This window comes from Taeniopygia guttata, chromosome 3 (assembly GCF_048771995.1).
Source record: "Taeniopygia guttata chromosome 3, bTaeGut7.mat, whole genome shotgun sequence".
NCBI classification, from domain to species: Eukaryota; Metazoa; Chordata; class Aves; order Passeriformes; family Estrildidae; genus Taeniopygia; species Taeniopygia guttata.
This window is the reverse complement of record NC_133027.1, coordinates 46,936,053-46,951,202: the sequence shown is the minus strand read 5'-3', so window position 1 is coordinate 46,951,202 and position 15,150 is coordinate 46,936,053. Positions and strand designations below refer to the sequence as shown.

At 42.0% G+C, this 15,150-nt stretch overlaps 1 protein-coding gene across 2 annotated transcripts in view; it reads left to right on the top strand.

The window, feature by feature from the left end:
- The window catches only part of METTL24 (methyltransferase like 24), a 45,977-nt gene that overhangs the window by 22,358 nt on the left and 8,469 nt on the right, over nucleotides 1-15,150 (top strand). For both annotated transcript variants that reach the window (XM_030267739.4, XM_072926777.1), the window contains exons 3-4: nucleotides 2,071-2,210; nucleotides 7,592-7,820. In XM_030267739.4, coding sequence (XP_030123599.4) covers nucleotides 2,071-2,210; nucleotides 7,592-7,820 — 369 coding nt within the window. The remainder of the gene's footprint in view (nucleotides 1-2,070; nucleotides 2,211-7,591; nucleotides 7,821-15,150) is intronic.

The window sequence follows — 15,150 nt, the reverse complement described above, 5'->3', positions numbered from 1 at the left end:
AGGAAAGGAGCAAGATGAGAACAGTCTGTTCAGGACTGATATTTAACCTGGTTTTGTCCTTTCCACCATTTTAGCTGCCTTTCTGACAGTGCCAGCTCCCATTCCTGCAGCCAGGGCTGGTACTGGGCCCAAAGAACAACTTTTCACCACATAGGCTCAGCTGGGTTCCTGCAGCTCTTCTCAGTCTTTGCTTTCTTATCTGTGTGGTAGCAACCTGTGCCTTGCAACCCCTGATTGATGGCTGGACTGCATGGTTTGAGAAGCCCTTCAAGAACAAACTGTGGATTCTGATGAACAGCAATGCAGCCTTTCCTGGGCAGAAGCAGCCACAGCTTTGGTGCTTTCTTCTGCTTTCACTTGCCTCCTTGCCACTGCTGTGGTGAGAGCCATACGAATTGTACCAGCTCTCCATCCACTGCTGTGCTCTGGCTCCTGTGTTCTGCAAAGGGTGCAGCACTCTCCAGCTCTGTGCCTGCCTTTCCCAGAGTGGATTTGGAAGAAGAAGGTGGAGTGGAATGTGGTGTTCTGGGGGTGAAATTCTGGCCTGAGCTGCTGGATGGACAGGCAGAGCTGGTGCTGCAGGCAGGGGCTCCTCTGTAGGGTGTCACTCACCGGGCCATGGCTTTGCTGGCTCAGTCACTGTGGGTTTGGCTGTTCCAGGCTGCTGCTCAGCTGCTGGCAAAGCTGACTTCACCCCTCAGTGATTTCTAACACGTACAGGTTTCTGATGAAACCAGTGCATTTTCAGTCTTTGCTTTCTTGGTCTGTACAAGGGCTTTGACTCATAGCGTTCCTCCCTGCAGGGTCTCTATCTCTTCTCTTGCAGGGTTTTTATTCTGGCTTTAGACCTTAGATGTCCGAGCCAGCTCAGCATAGACACACCTGCTATGATTCCTCTGTTTAGTTACGCACTTGCTTAAATCCCTTTGTTGTTGGATGTCCGAACTCAAAATGTCCCTCAGACATTTTTAGAGGTTCCAGGCCTTGGTCAGAAGCATTTTAGACCCTGGCAAGCAGCTGAGAACAGCTGTGATTTTGAGTTTGAACCATGGAATGAATTACCAACTTTAAAGGTGGAACAAGCAGTCACAGAGGGTTAGATGATATAGTAAAAGTAGTCACAAATTAGAGGGTAAATTTTTTTAGTATTGTACAGGGGGGTTTTAACACCTGTACAGGGGGGTTTTACTTTGTACAGGGGGGTCAGGAGTTCTAAGATGGAGGAAAGTGGGCCTGATCCTGTTCTTCCTCCTTCTTCCTTACCTCCATGTTCTTGGTGATGTTGGCATTTTTCTATTGGTTTAGGCTAGGGACACACTATTCAACGTAGATGATAGATATTGGCACATTATTGTAAATATAGTACACGTAATTTCTGGTATATAATGTTTGTACCATCCCACTGAGGGGCAGAGCCCCACATGCTGCCCTGCAGGACAGACCTGCGGCAGGGCAGCAGAACTTGTTATAGATAAGCAAAAATAAACAACCTTGAAACCAGCACAGACGAACTATGGCTTCTTCTTTGGCAACGGGGCAGAAAGACAGAGACTTTCTACAATCTCGGAATCACCAACACCCACAGATTCCGACAGTTGGACAGGGCGTGTGTTTGGGGTAAAGATTAAATCCCTTCTGGAGCTGAGATCCAGGACATTCTGGGTAACGTACTTGTTGCAGAGACGCTGCAACTTTGTAATTACAGTCTTGATTTTAACATTATTCGGGATGCAGAATCCACTCCAAGGTTTGAAAAGAAAAGAAAATTAAACATTTGAATGCTGAAACATCATTTCCTCATGGAAAAAAAGAATTCGGGTATAGTACTAATGCTTAATTATTTTCTTTTCAAACTGCATTGCTCTCTGGGAGTTATGTAAGCGTTGAATTTCACTAAGTGGAACAGACAAACAAGGAAAAAAATTATCAAATCTTTGTAGTCATGTATCAGATTGAAAATAAGACTTAAAGAAATTAACATTTTTCTTTTTTCCACTTCTCCCCCAGAAGGCAAATTAAAAACAAGTTAAAAGTCTTGTCTTAAAATGAAATATCCTTTGATTTCAACAGATTTCATGTGAACACATGAACACAAACAGCTTGAAAGAGCACTCTGAAACCACAAAAAAGCCCTGGTCAGTCTGTCTTGATGAGAGGTTTAGCCTCATCCATCGAATCAGAAGCAAGAAATGCCGTCTCTATTCACTTGGGTAAGTGCTCACTTTAAAAGAAAGGAAATTGTTTCATGGCAAGTAGCTTCAATAAGCCATATAAATACAACACAGGCTGCAGCAAGGTTATCTTATAAAATAGAAACTTTGTTCAGGTGTGTTTATCATATGTTGATGCACTTCTGTAAACTTTATTTTTAGGGAGAAAAACCTTTCTCCCTGAGGGTCTTTATTTTCCTTTGCCTTTCTAATATTGGTAGGAAAACAAATTGCTTGCTGGTGAGTTGTGAGAGGTAGTTCATGTAGAAGAAGACAGAAACCAAAGAGGTAATCTGAGAAGCCTACAGCATCTGCCTTGAGCAGAGGTGACTTGCATAACTACCAGGGAGTTCAGCAGCATTGCTTACAAAACTTCATTAACCAACTCTGGGACAAAACAGTACATTTCCATATGAGAGTGTCACCCCTGAGCTTGGCACTTCAGGGGTGACATGTGCCAAAGTGATAGTGATAAAGACAGCTGTGGCTTTACTTTGAAATATTTGCAGTGTTTATGCTGTTTACAGCCCTTGAGAGTGAAGTTTTCACTCTTCACAGAACAAGTGCTTTTATAGGTAGTAAAACCACACATTGCAGCCTGTTTCCCTGCTTGTAAAGAATTCTGTTATCCAGGAGGATGAGGGAGGTCAGTCCTCAGAGTGCATCAGGCCATCAGCACACAGATGCATTAGGAGAACAGTCGCTGGGATCTGGAGCTCATTTCACAAAGATCACCACGTAGAGCTGCCTAATAAAACAGTACTTGCTGTCCTGAGAGGCAGCTTTAGGTTAGAGGCATATTGGAAGGCTTCATCTCCCTTGAACCAGTGCAGTTTATTCCTGTGATTTTGCTGCTGTGGATTTACAAACGGTGAATAGCAAGGGACCGTGCCAGGGTGGCATTTCTCATGGCAGGTAACACCTGCAGTGGGTGTGGAGGGGAAACAGGGTGTCCTCTAGTCAAAGGGAGTGGTTTTGGTTAATTTGGGTGGATTTATACTTTGATTGAGCTTATTTGAGCTGTAAAGACCCAGATCCTCTGAGAGGGAGGTGCTCTCAGGTTTTGTTCAGCAGCACTGCTCTGTGGCAGAACAAGAACATGCCCCTTACAGACAAATCACATAACAGAGAGAATATTTCTCTTGACTGCTGTTGCTTCTTATTTTCTGAGTGTTCTTTGCAATATATTTCAAATTATACTTACCTGGCATTGATGCAAGATAGAGGTTTACAAGATTTTTTTTCCTTCTCAGTTTTTCATGTTCCTATAAAAGTTAGGAGAGATGCTGCGCATGCTCAGTTCCAGGCTTTACTGTCTGACTGTAGTACTGAGTTATTGCCTGAGGGCCTTTCTAGTAGTCAGTAGGGAGAGGCAAGCACATTCAGGTGGAAAATCAGCTAAGCTAAATAGCATTCTGGAGGTAGGTACAGCTCTCCTTTGATTATAGTGGAAGTCTGGGATAAGGTGGCTGCTGATTTTAGATGTCTTGGCAAAGTACTCAAAGTTCAGTGGAATTAACCTGGACCTTCAAGCTGCATGATCATTTATATAAGACCTGAGCTCCTATGTTGATGTCCTTTTAACCTGTTCTTAAGGATGAAATGAGGATTGAGAATGGTATTTTTGTTGGATTGTCCAGTAGGCACAATGCAGAGTTGATTTAATCTGTGATAGGAAGTGCAAATTAGGCACAGAGCTGACCAACAATGAGATATTTTGCTAATGGTTTTGAACAGAACTGAGCTAGTGTGTGCATACCAGTGCTTTATACGTGGTACTGTTCTGGGTATGGTCCTGGGAGCATGAGTGCCAGATTTTCTGTAGTGATGGAACACTAGGGTTTAGCAGAGATCAAAATTGTTGTTGGCTCTCCCATCAATCAGATATGCATGCAGTAAGTAACCAACCAGGATGCATCACATGAAACACCTAAAATATTAAAGGGAAATACTTGAGGTTACGGAGAAGCAGTCTTAAATCCACCAGTTTACTTCTGCAAACTTTGGAGCTTGTTACTGCATAATTCTTCCCCTCAGACTCACTTCCTTTAGTTTATGACAGACAGAAAAGTAATTTTGTTCTAAGGCAAAAATCCCCTTTAAGCATTTTTGTTATCTCATATGTTTCATAAAGAGCAAATGGGGAGCAGCTGCTTCTAATGAAGAGCATTCACTGCAGAGAGGATGGATGGAGGACAAATGTGAAAGTTCAGTGGGAATGTTACTGGGAATCCTGAATTAAATCCATATATTATTAAAACTGGAATAAAACATGCTGGTTAGGCTTTGCCTGATTGAATGCTATAGAAGAGGTTACTTGTGAATGGGAGCAAGCAGTCTGGAACATCTGGGGATCTTTTTAGATTAGTATTAGTTGCTTCCACTACTGGGAGGCAGCAATGTTTTTGCTTGGGGGATAGGATTTCCTGGTGTGATACATAATTGCAATATGCATTAGTGAGCTCTAGTTATTAGTGCTAAATCTGCTTAGATTAAACTAAGTCAGTTACAAACACCACAGGCAGGCACTCAAGCTGGGATAACATAAATGAATGGGATTTCAGAAATTTACCAGCAGAGGTTTAAAGAGTCTTGCTGTAATACAGCATAAATGCCATTTCAGGTGCATCCTAAAGTGTATGTAGGAGCTTTAGGATTCACAGAGGGGGGTCCATATTTTTTTCCTGAACTGCTGAGCTCAGTTATCTTCCTTTGAAAGAGAAGGGGAAACAGAGAAAGGGAAAGCTGGACCTTAACTTGCATGTGTGTATAGCTCTGTCCTGTGGTCGCTGTAGGAGCTGGAGTACCTGCAGTTTTCGGGCTGGATCAGCTACAGGTGTCCGCTAGAGCCGTGCTGGAGCGGACAAAGGAGCTTTTGTGCCGCTCCTTGTGCCCCCGGATGGTGCAGGGGCCGGTGCTTCATCCAGCGCAAGCTGCAGCCCGGTGTCTATTCTGAGCGCAAGGCTCTGTGCCCCGTGACCCTCTGTGAAGCCTGGGAGCAGGGAACAGCCAGGGGACACTGCTGCCCGCTGTGCTGCGCTGTGCCCCGGGTCAGCGTGGGGGGAGCGGGGCCGCAGCCGGGAGAGGCGGGCGCTGTGCGAGCTGCGGACCGCCCCTCTGCCCCACCGCGGGGCACTGCGGGGACCTCTGGCACCCAGCTCCCTTCTCCCTCACGGGAAAAATGGGTCAGCTTCCTCGGCAGGCTTTGTTTTGCTGCTGATGGAGGCAGCAGCTGCTCTCTCCTGATGGTGAGGAAAGACCTCGCCAGTCTTCTGTGACCTCCACACAGTCCTTCTAAAATCATGATCCCTTTTTAAGTAACACGTCTTTCGTTAAGTAACTTAATCTTTGTTAGGAGACCTAATTTTTTTTTTTTTTTTTTCATTCTGCATTATCCCTTCTCATGATTGCATGTGGGCCAGGCATTTTTTGAACCATTTCCTTTGGAGAAGACCTAATTTTCTCTCCTATGTATTTGGCTAGATCTCTCTTCAGGCACAAATTTGATCTGTTAACTAGAGTGCCAGAAGATACATCATGTCCATCTTTACCCTCATCTGTATTTTTTTTTTTCCTGTTTTCTGCTGCTGTGAAGCTCTGTTTGCAGTCCACATGAGCAGCAATCTGTTTGGAGGCAGCCTGAGGTTTGTCTGCACCAAAAGCATCTGGCCCTCTGCATTGTACCAGCTGGTATGGTTAGAAGCGTGTCACGGACACATGTGGCCATCAGTCGCTGGTGGGCTCATCACTAATGCTGTAACTGTCCCCAGCAATTCCCATGCTGTTCATTTTTAGTCAGCATCTCATTCCTAAGGGATTACACTGCTCTTTGTCCATCACTGTCCCTTCTGTAGAAAGCCACACGCAAACAAACATGTCGATTCACTTGGTTAACTTCTGAACTCTTTTCCTAATGTGTGTTGAATATATTAAAAGAAAACTCCTCTCTTTTCCTCCCACACAGCTGTATGGGTTGGAATCCTGTGAATTAGGGTTGTTCTTAAAAGCATGCTGAGCTATTTTTGCACACCCTGTCTCCTCCAGTTTTCCCAGGGAAAGGGAGGATGGTTGAGGAGAACACAGCATCCTAGGGTATTGTTACAGTGTGCTTAGCTACTAACACAGCGTCTGTGTTGGTAACTTCCAAAACAAATGCTCTTCCATACATTGTTTCATGAGCTGAATTAATTTTCTCTTACCTGTATGTCATCTGTGTAGATTATTTAGTGCTGACCTAACGTTGTTCCATAGTGCGTGACATGATTTAAAATGTGCCACGTTTCACACATTGATGTAAATTATTTCAGACCCACACCATTGGTTAGGATAACTGTGGTGTAATGCAGCAGGTGCTCTGTTAGTACATCTAAGAGTACTGCCTTCTCATGGTCTGTGCACAACAGATAAATGCTCTGCTGTTAACACATAGTGAATAATCTCAGTTGTACAATTTGCAGTACAACTGATTTGAAAAAATCGTAATTCTCTTCTCAGCACTACATGTGTGTACATCAAACAGCTTAATTTTGTTTAAGTTTAATGTTTAGTGCATGATTTGAATCACATTTGGAATAAGCTTGCAGGAGTAGGAACTAAGAGAACATCCTGTTTTATAAAGTAGGGAAGGCCTGTGGTTCAGATGTGTGATTGCAATGGTAAATACCAGGAGGTGAGAATATAGCACAGCCTTTTAAAACATATCTTCTCACAGAGGCAGGGACTGAGACAATACTGCTGCACAATGGGGCTATTAATTTTTCTTCTTCTTTGGGATCTTCACCAAATTAGCAGCAATCTTTCTCTCAAGTTTATGTAACAACTCTGCTACTGTTTAAAAGTGCTTGTTTTTAAATATGCTATTTTAAATCTGTGTCTTCCTGGCCACAGAGAAGGAGAGGCATTTCGTTCTTGTGTCTTGTCCGTACTGGTGGTCACTGTGGGTCATGTTTGTAACAGGGTACAGATGTGGCGTGACATATGCCAGATTTTTACAAAGTAGTATTGCATACATTTTAAATGTATTTTCTCTTCTGCTTACAGCTTGGTTATTGGAAGTTTGTGCAGCAGGGACTAAGGAAAGTATTGTAAACTTTTCAAGAAAAAAATGAATTGAAAATAGAGAAATTTATATAAACATAAAATATTAATATGAATAATGACAGCACAAAGATTCCAATGTTTAATTTACTTTTGTACAAATTTTTCTAATGTCTGAATTAAGGAAAATCTCTTTGGCTAAAAGTAGTCTACTTCTTGCCTAGAAAGTTCTAATATTGCATTGAGTTTGAATTTTCTTCAAGTTATGTTAATTCATCCTCAGAGCATCCTACTCACTAATAGGTCTTTTTGCTGCATTAATAGTTTTGGTTTTTTTAATATAGGTTAGGCAATGATGACAAACAGTTTGAGCTCAGCATGGCCAACAGTGGATGTGAGGTGCATCGCTTCGACCCCAGCATCAAGTCAGCACACATTCAGGAGGGCCGGCACCTCTGGTACCACCGCCTCTCCATTGACTGGAGGGATCCCAATCCAGCCATTGCAGCCCATAAACTTCACAGCAACACAAAGAAGCTGGGCACGGTATTGAATGAATTTGGACACCAAAAGGTAAGGAAGAGCTTGGGTGTTAGGTTTCTGACTGCAGGGTTAGGTGTTGGGAAATCTCCAGATCTCCCTTCTTGCTGCCTGAGGAGACCAAGCACTTTCCAACACCCTCTCCCAATAGTGGATTTTTTTCAGCAGTAATTGTAATGCATTTCTTCTAGGGGTGCCTTTTCTGTCTTGCTTTCTCTGTGTGCTGATAACAGCCACAATGATTTTAAATCCCTAGCCGTATAGCAAATACATTCTTTCTCCTCCTCACCTCCTTTTCTATTTAACTGTCCGGTGACATTGGGTGCTAGCACATTTAGTCCTGTGGAAGTTCTGGTCTTTGCCTGAGTATGAAAACTAAACTACTCACACAGACAAGTTTATAAAGAGAAAACAGTATTTGCAACAGTAATTAGAAAAGAAGAGGTAATGGATGGTTTGTTTACATTTTCAAGGTCACTGTTCCTAATTACAGTCCTCAAAAACAAAAACATCCTGTTTTGAAATTGGCAGCAATCAGTGGGGTGTTTTTTTAGTATTTCCCAGTTTGTTTTTAAGTAACTATAAAGACATCAGGAATCTTCAAATCTCAAATAAATGTTGCCATAATACATTTCAGGAAGTTCTTAGGTGGCTTTTAAGAGAGTTTTTCCTTCAGAGGATATACAAACATGAATTCAAATGCTAACATACTTCATTGCCTTCAGCTAGTTCTGCTTGTCTTTGTTTTTCAAGAAATAGGCAGCCTGGGCTAAGGAGGGGCTCTTCTGTAAGATTTACAAAACAAGCAGTGCAATGTTTGTTTGGTTTGTTATTTAAAAATGCAAGATGTACTTTTTTGTTTACTTTTTACTTTTTAAAATTGTTTTCTTTTGGTTTAGTTCTACTGATTGGAACATTTTGTGGATAAGAGCAGAGAAAATGAACCTTTTCCTTCTTCTTCCTAGTCATACTGTAGCTGTACTAGGCTGTGCGTTAGTGAAACATCTGGGGAGACAGAGATGGCTCTTCTTTGATGTGTGCTTTGCATTGTTTTGATTTTAGAAGAATTAGTCACACAGCAAAAAACTAATGACCCAATCTAGAAAAAGTGTACAAGTCTTGTAACATACCAGACCTGCTGAGGTCAGTGTCAGGTTATCATGGTAGAAGAGAGTGGTTGTAACACCTTCTGTGAATGAGAAGGATAGAGGGGTGAATTCTGAGTGCGTAACTTTCTGAAAACAGCGGGCTGGAATGCAGCCAAGGAACATAATGCACACATAACACATGCAACCAGGCTTTCCTCTAGCTGTGTATGTATGACATGGGATTTGGTTAAGTGTTTTGGTGCATTATGAACAGTGTATAAAGCCTCTTGCTCTGGTAGCATTTGAGGAGCTCCCCTGTGCAAAGCTATGGCTTAGTGAAGTGGGGAGCTGACTTTCTCCCAGGGGGATAAAGGTGTTACACCCTCTGTAACACCAGATTTTCTGGTGTTTTATACTTGTGAAATCCCTGAATTGTCTGACTGTCCTCACATTTTTATGATTAGGTTTTCTTTAACTTAGAAGGAAGGCAGCCTGAGAAGTTGTATATTGTGTAGAGACACCATTCTTCTGGTGAATGTGAGCAGAATGTTCCCTCAACTGAATAAATAAGTTGATTCAAAACAGTTTTACAGAATATTTTTGGAAGAACTTTTTTTCAATTAGAAAATTAAAACATGCTCTTCATCCCATTTTTAATTTAAAAAACCCTTCCACCTACCCTCAACGTTGTTCTGTTCCCACTTCAAGGCAGGAATTCCAGGCAGCTGCATTTGAAGTTAATGCCTCATTTTATCCATGCTTTTATTCTTTGAGATTTGGGACTTGATCCAAGACCCTACAAAGTGACCCTATTTCCACTGCTTTTAGAAAATCAGGCTGAGGAAGACTGGACAGACAATATCTCCTGGAGTTCTTGCTGTTGTAGTCTTGAGAACAAATCTTGCATTTTGGGGGTTTTGCGTGCAAGAAAATCAAAGAACTTGGATGGGCTCATTTGCACCCTGATTCAGATGAGAGCACACCTGTTATTCTGCAGGCAATACTGGGACCTCATCCATACCAGGGAAACCCACTCTGATATTTTGGCAAGAAATACAAACACTTTTTGGAGTTAGAGTATATGTGAGAAAAGATAAGAAGAACTTGATCTTTCTAACTGGCTATGTGGCAAAAAGATTAGAAGAACTTGATCTTTCTAACTGACTATGTGGCAAAACAGCCCTCAGTTCTCTGAGGATTGTAAATAGCCTGGAGTCAGAGGACTTATCTAGTAATATATTAGGATGTGGCTGACAAAGGAAACATGTAGTCAGAGTATTTTTGAGAATCATTAGAGTGTGAGATCTCTTAAGCCCTGGAATAATCTCCAAAGGATGTCATGGGAGCGTTATTTCCTGATATACAGATCTAAACTGAAAATTTACTGGTGTATCTTCTGAGAAGAGCAATATTTTATCAGCCTCAGGAAGGCATAAAGATGTAAAAATTGATCTTGCTCATGTTCCCTTCTCATCCACCCCTTGCCCTCAACTTTTTTGCTGAACATGCACACTCTGTAGTGCACTCTCGATGAACAGTGGGGAAAAAAGGGAGAAAGCCACTGAGGGTCCACAATTCTTATGGCAGTGGAGTTCAACTTTATGAAAACTTTCACTTTCCTATTCTCTAACTACCTACAGGGATAAGGATGCTGCAGTGCTGGTGTTTCCCATAGAATAGTGACAGATGCATGGCGAGCTTCCTTTCTGGAGAGTTGTTTGATAATTCAAGTCAGAAGGGACCTTGAATGGCTTGAGGCTCAGTCCTCTGCTCAAGGCAAGGCCAGCTGTGAAATCAGACTAGGTTGTTCAAGGCTTTATCCACTCTGGTCTTGACAAACACTGAATTTTCTCCAGAGCAGGGACTTTCCAGCTTCTCTGGGTCAGCTGTTTTCCTGATGGATTGTTCTCTTCATGGAAATGTTTCTTCTTATATTCAGTCTGAACATCCCTGATTTCCATTCATGTCTGTTGGCTTTTGTCCTGCTTCTATGCACTGCTAACCCTTAACAAGAAATTCAAACCAAGCTATTAAGTGTACTCTGTATTCCAAAGACTGTGATGGGAAGCACAATTAAAAATCTTTGACAGAAAGACCCTGAGCAGCAGAAAAAAGCAAGAGTTCATTCTGTCCCAAATGGACAGTGGTCACACATGCAAATTCTTATTTCAGTAGTAGTTTTCCTCCCTCTGGAGGTCTGCAGGGCAAGTCTCTTGTGCCCTCAGGAAGTGCTATGAGTTTGCATTCCTTGGCAGTATGGCTCACCAGTGGATGGAATTGTTTCTTGTAGAAGAAATTAATCTGGAAAGGAGAATCTGAGAATGCTGAGTAAAACCCTAATTTAATCAGGAAGAGCTCATAGCTGTAACTTTCAGGGGAGCTGTGTTCAACTCCTGACAGTCAAGTTATCTCAAACAAATTGTGTAAGAGACCAAACTGTGTCATTGTTTGTTATGAAAATAAATGCAAATCAATCCTTACATCCTGATTTCTATTTGAAGGCTTTAATTTACACTCTCCCTTCATGAAGGTTTTTTTTTTCTGTAACAACTTGGGTAATTTTGCTTCATTTTATTGAATAGGCTTCAATATAGAATTTCAAAAGGAAATAAATTTCTTTCACCTGTTATTTAATACTCAACACAACTTCAAAACACTATACCCTGAAGTCATTTTGATTAATGATATCATCTCCTCCTAGGCAAGTAGTTTATCACTTGCTCTTTTCCTCAAGTGGATACTATAGAATTTATTTCACGCTGCACTTTCAGCTTTGTGAACGCTGATGTGAAAGGACAGTATTAAAGAAAAGATTAACCATTTTTGCTTAAAATCAGCTCTGTTTGTAGTGCACAAATAGATATAAAATGAAAGTCCAGAGAAAATGTGTAACAGCTTAGATGTGCATGGTGATTTTATTAACAAAACAAAAAATAAACTCTTCAGATTGGGAAATGTCCATGTTCAAGTTTTGTAGCAATGAAATCCATGTAATTACTCTTTACTATGCACAGCTTAGAGCTGTAGGGGCCAAAACAGGCTTTTGAATTCTTGATCCTGCCTAGACAAAATCATTTAACTTTGGTTATCCTTTGCAAGGCTAGACTTAGGTATTGCCCAGGGAGCCTGGGGGTTGCTTAGTGTGAGTTGTATTCACTGAGGGGCTGCTCAGCCCTCGCTCAGTGTGTGGGTGCCACCAGTGTTTGCACACTCAGCTCGTCTTAACTGATGAGCAGGACCTCGGCACCAGCAGACTGGTCCTGATGTGGAATCCTGAGATCAAGATGAGAAGCCAGGAGCTCAGAAGCCCAGAACTCTTTCAGGGACATGAGTCCTTGTCTCTGGTGCTGCTGCAGCTGGGGAACACCTTGCTGGAGTGGGGGCAACAAGTTCAGATCTGCTCTGCTACGTGTGGTTTAGTGTCAGAAAGAACAAATGAGACCAGGTCTTTTGAATTGTTGCATCATCCTGAAGTAAATGTTTGGAATTCTGAATTCTTAAAAGGGTTTAATTTTTTTCTTTGTTTTTTATGCTGATTTGGGGCTTTTCCAAAATCTCAATTCTAGAAGGGAAAAATCCACCCTTCATCTGATTTTTAGCCAAATTATTTTTACATGAAATTTTTCTTGTGCAATCAATGGTCTCTAAGCTAAAGTGGCCCTTTTTCTGCAGCTGTTATTTGCCATCTATATATAGCAGTGAAGAACAGCCTTTGCTTTTGTAGGGTTATCATACTGGCCTTTCTAAGATTTCTCCAACATGAGAGATCCTGTATTTCCCGTAACATCTTATTTGTGTTGTGCTGCCCCTCCTGCAGCTGGAGCATCAGCAATCAGTACTATTCAGAAGTCTCAATGGTGTCTCTGCTAAGGCTCAGGCTGTGACTGCCTTCTTCCTGGAAATGTCCTGACTGTCCTTCCCTGGAAATGTCTGCACTTACTGCTTATTATCTTGTTTGCTTTTTTGTGACTCATCAAGCCATCTCCTTGTTATATCAGTTTCTGAATTGCACAGTAGAAAAAGTTTTGTTCCAGAACACTGATTTTTTTCATAGTGTAAATGGCTGGTCATGACCTATTTGCAGAAGGAGTAACTCTGCTCAGTGAAGTCCAGTTTTAGTACTGCACTCTTTTGCACCAGGCAGATGCAATACCATAGCACTTAGAGCTTATAGTCTAAATAAATGACCTGCCACAGGATGGAGAAGCACAAACCTCACCTCCATTAACTTAAATCTCTATGTTTGAGATAGCTGGTAAAGTCCTTATAGGCTCAAGCTAAACTGTTCTGGTGCAGTTTGTCTCATTCACGGGCAGACACTGCTGCAGTTTGAGCAATAACCAGAGCCATGTGGGAACCCTTTGGGGGTCTCTCAGAGAGCTGGCAAATCTCACTCCCCTTGCTGAAAAGAGGCAGCCAAGCTGGTGTGGCTGTTTCTACCTGCAGCTGGGAACGCTGCCTTCTGTAGCATTGTAACAGCTGCCCCTGAGTAATCCACAAGCTCATGGCACACAGTGTTTCTTTCCTGTATGTATGTATTTTTTCATTTCAGGGATAATGAAATCAAGGTGGTGATAAGTCTGTATTTGCTTAATCAGCAAAGGCTGCTGCTGCCTGAAGTATTTTAATTGTAGGTAGATTGAAGAGTTTGGCTGCAACTAAAAATGGGCTTGACAACCTCATGCTGCTGGAAGCAAAGATCTTTGGATAGTGATTTACTGCTCACCACCTCTTGCTTTTGGTGTTGTGTGCACAAAGTGTCTCATGTGCTTTCCTTTACAGGGTTTTCTCTTGGTCCCTTATGTCTCTTTTTGCCTCATTTAAATTCTCTCCACCAGGAGCACTTCTCAAGACATTGTTAAGAATATTGGTATTTCTAGAGAGTGATCTGAAGCTGCTGTTTAGTATGCAATTGTCAGGCATGGAGAAAAGATCTTTTAATGATATCATTGGCTGAATATGGTGCAATCCATAGCTTTTCTTCCCCTAGGAAAAGGCCTAGTGCAACACCTGAATTGTAATGAAAGCTTTGAAGTATTGCACTGTTGAAGCAGAACTTATGCAGGTTATCTTTCAGAAAAAGAAGTAAAGGCACTTTCAAAGCATATTATTGTCTGCTAAAAATTAGAAGGGAAGGACAATTCTTTTTAGGGTTTTATTTTCAATTTATTTTTTTTTGTTGCCTTTGTTGTGGTTGTTAAGACCCTTCAGAAAAAAGTCAGCTAGTAAAACTCCGCTTTCCCCCAGCTTTGCTAGAGAGCTGTGCAAACTGTGTTCAATTCCACCTTCCTATTTGACTATTTCAGTGTCTAAGAGTTGCATTCAGAGGAGCATGGCACTCACGGCAGGCACTGTGGAGTCAGCATAGCTGTGCTGCTGCTGTAGGAAACCAGCCAGTCCTGTTCCCTCCTCCTGCCAAACCTGGAGCTCAGCAGGAGCCTGGGGAGCCTGCCCTGCTTCACAGGGTGGTACCAGTTGCAGGTACCTGCTGAGCTGAGACCTCTATGCACACTCCACATCTCCTCCTTAAGCCACTAACCCTGGCTTAAATGTGAATTTTATGGTTCTAATTTGGCTGAGGTACTGAATATCTGATCAGGGTGGTGGTCCATGGTGTGGCATGGATTTAATGAGAATTGAGAGCAACCCCTTTCTATGAGCATCCTGGTTTTTCTCCACTACCCATCTTTCTCACGATTTCCCAGTAGTGTTGACATTAACAAGCGCTTCAGATAAATGCCCTATCTAGAGCCTCTAGGAGCTTTCTAAAAAAATGTACCTTTTTTTTCCTCCCCACATTTGTCCCTCCTTCTGTCATGGTTTACAAGTTCTTGTCATAGGAATTGGTCATATCTTTTAAAAATACTTTCACTTTAGTGTCTGGATCCTTTCTGATCTCTCTTTTGATCTGACAGCAGTTTAAGGTTCCATTCTCAAAAATTTGAAATCCAGAGGTCAAAGGCTTAGCAGTTTTTCCTGCCCATCCTGAATGCCTGTCCCAGATGAAATCTGACCTGTGCAAGCATTTTGTGATGGTTTTTATTCATGTTTTCAGGAATGTACATTCAGCTTTCTTCCTGTCATGGTTGCAAGCAAATAGAGGGGAGGCAAGTTAGTACCTTGTACAAGAAATGGAATGACACAAATAGATCCCTAGGGAGGGATGCAGTCTCAAAGGACTTTATTGCTCTGGCAAGTGCAGATGGGAACCAAGTCCTCCATCAGATTTGACTGGAGCTACTTGGATATACCAGGGCTGCTGATTCTCCTCCTGC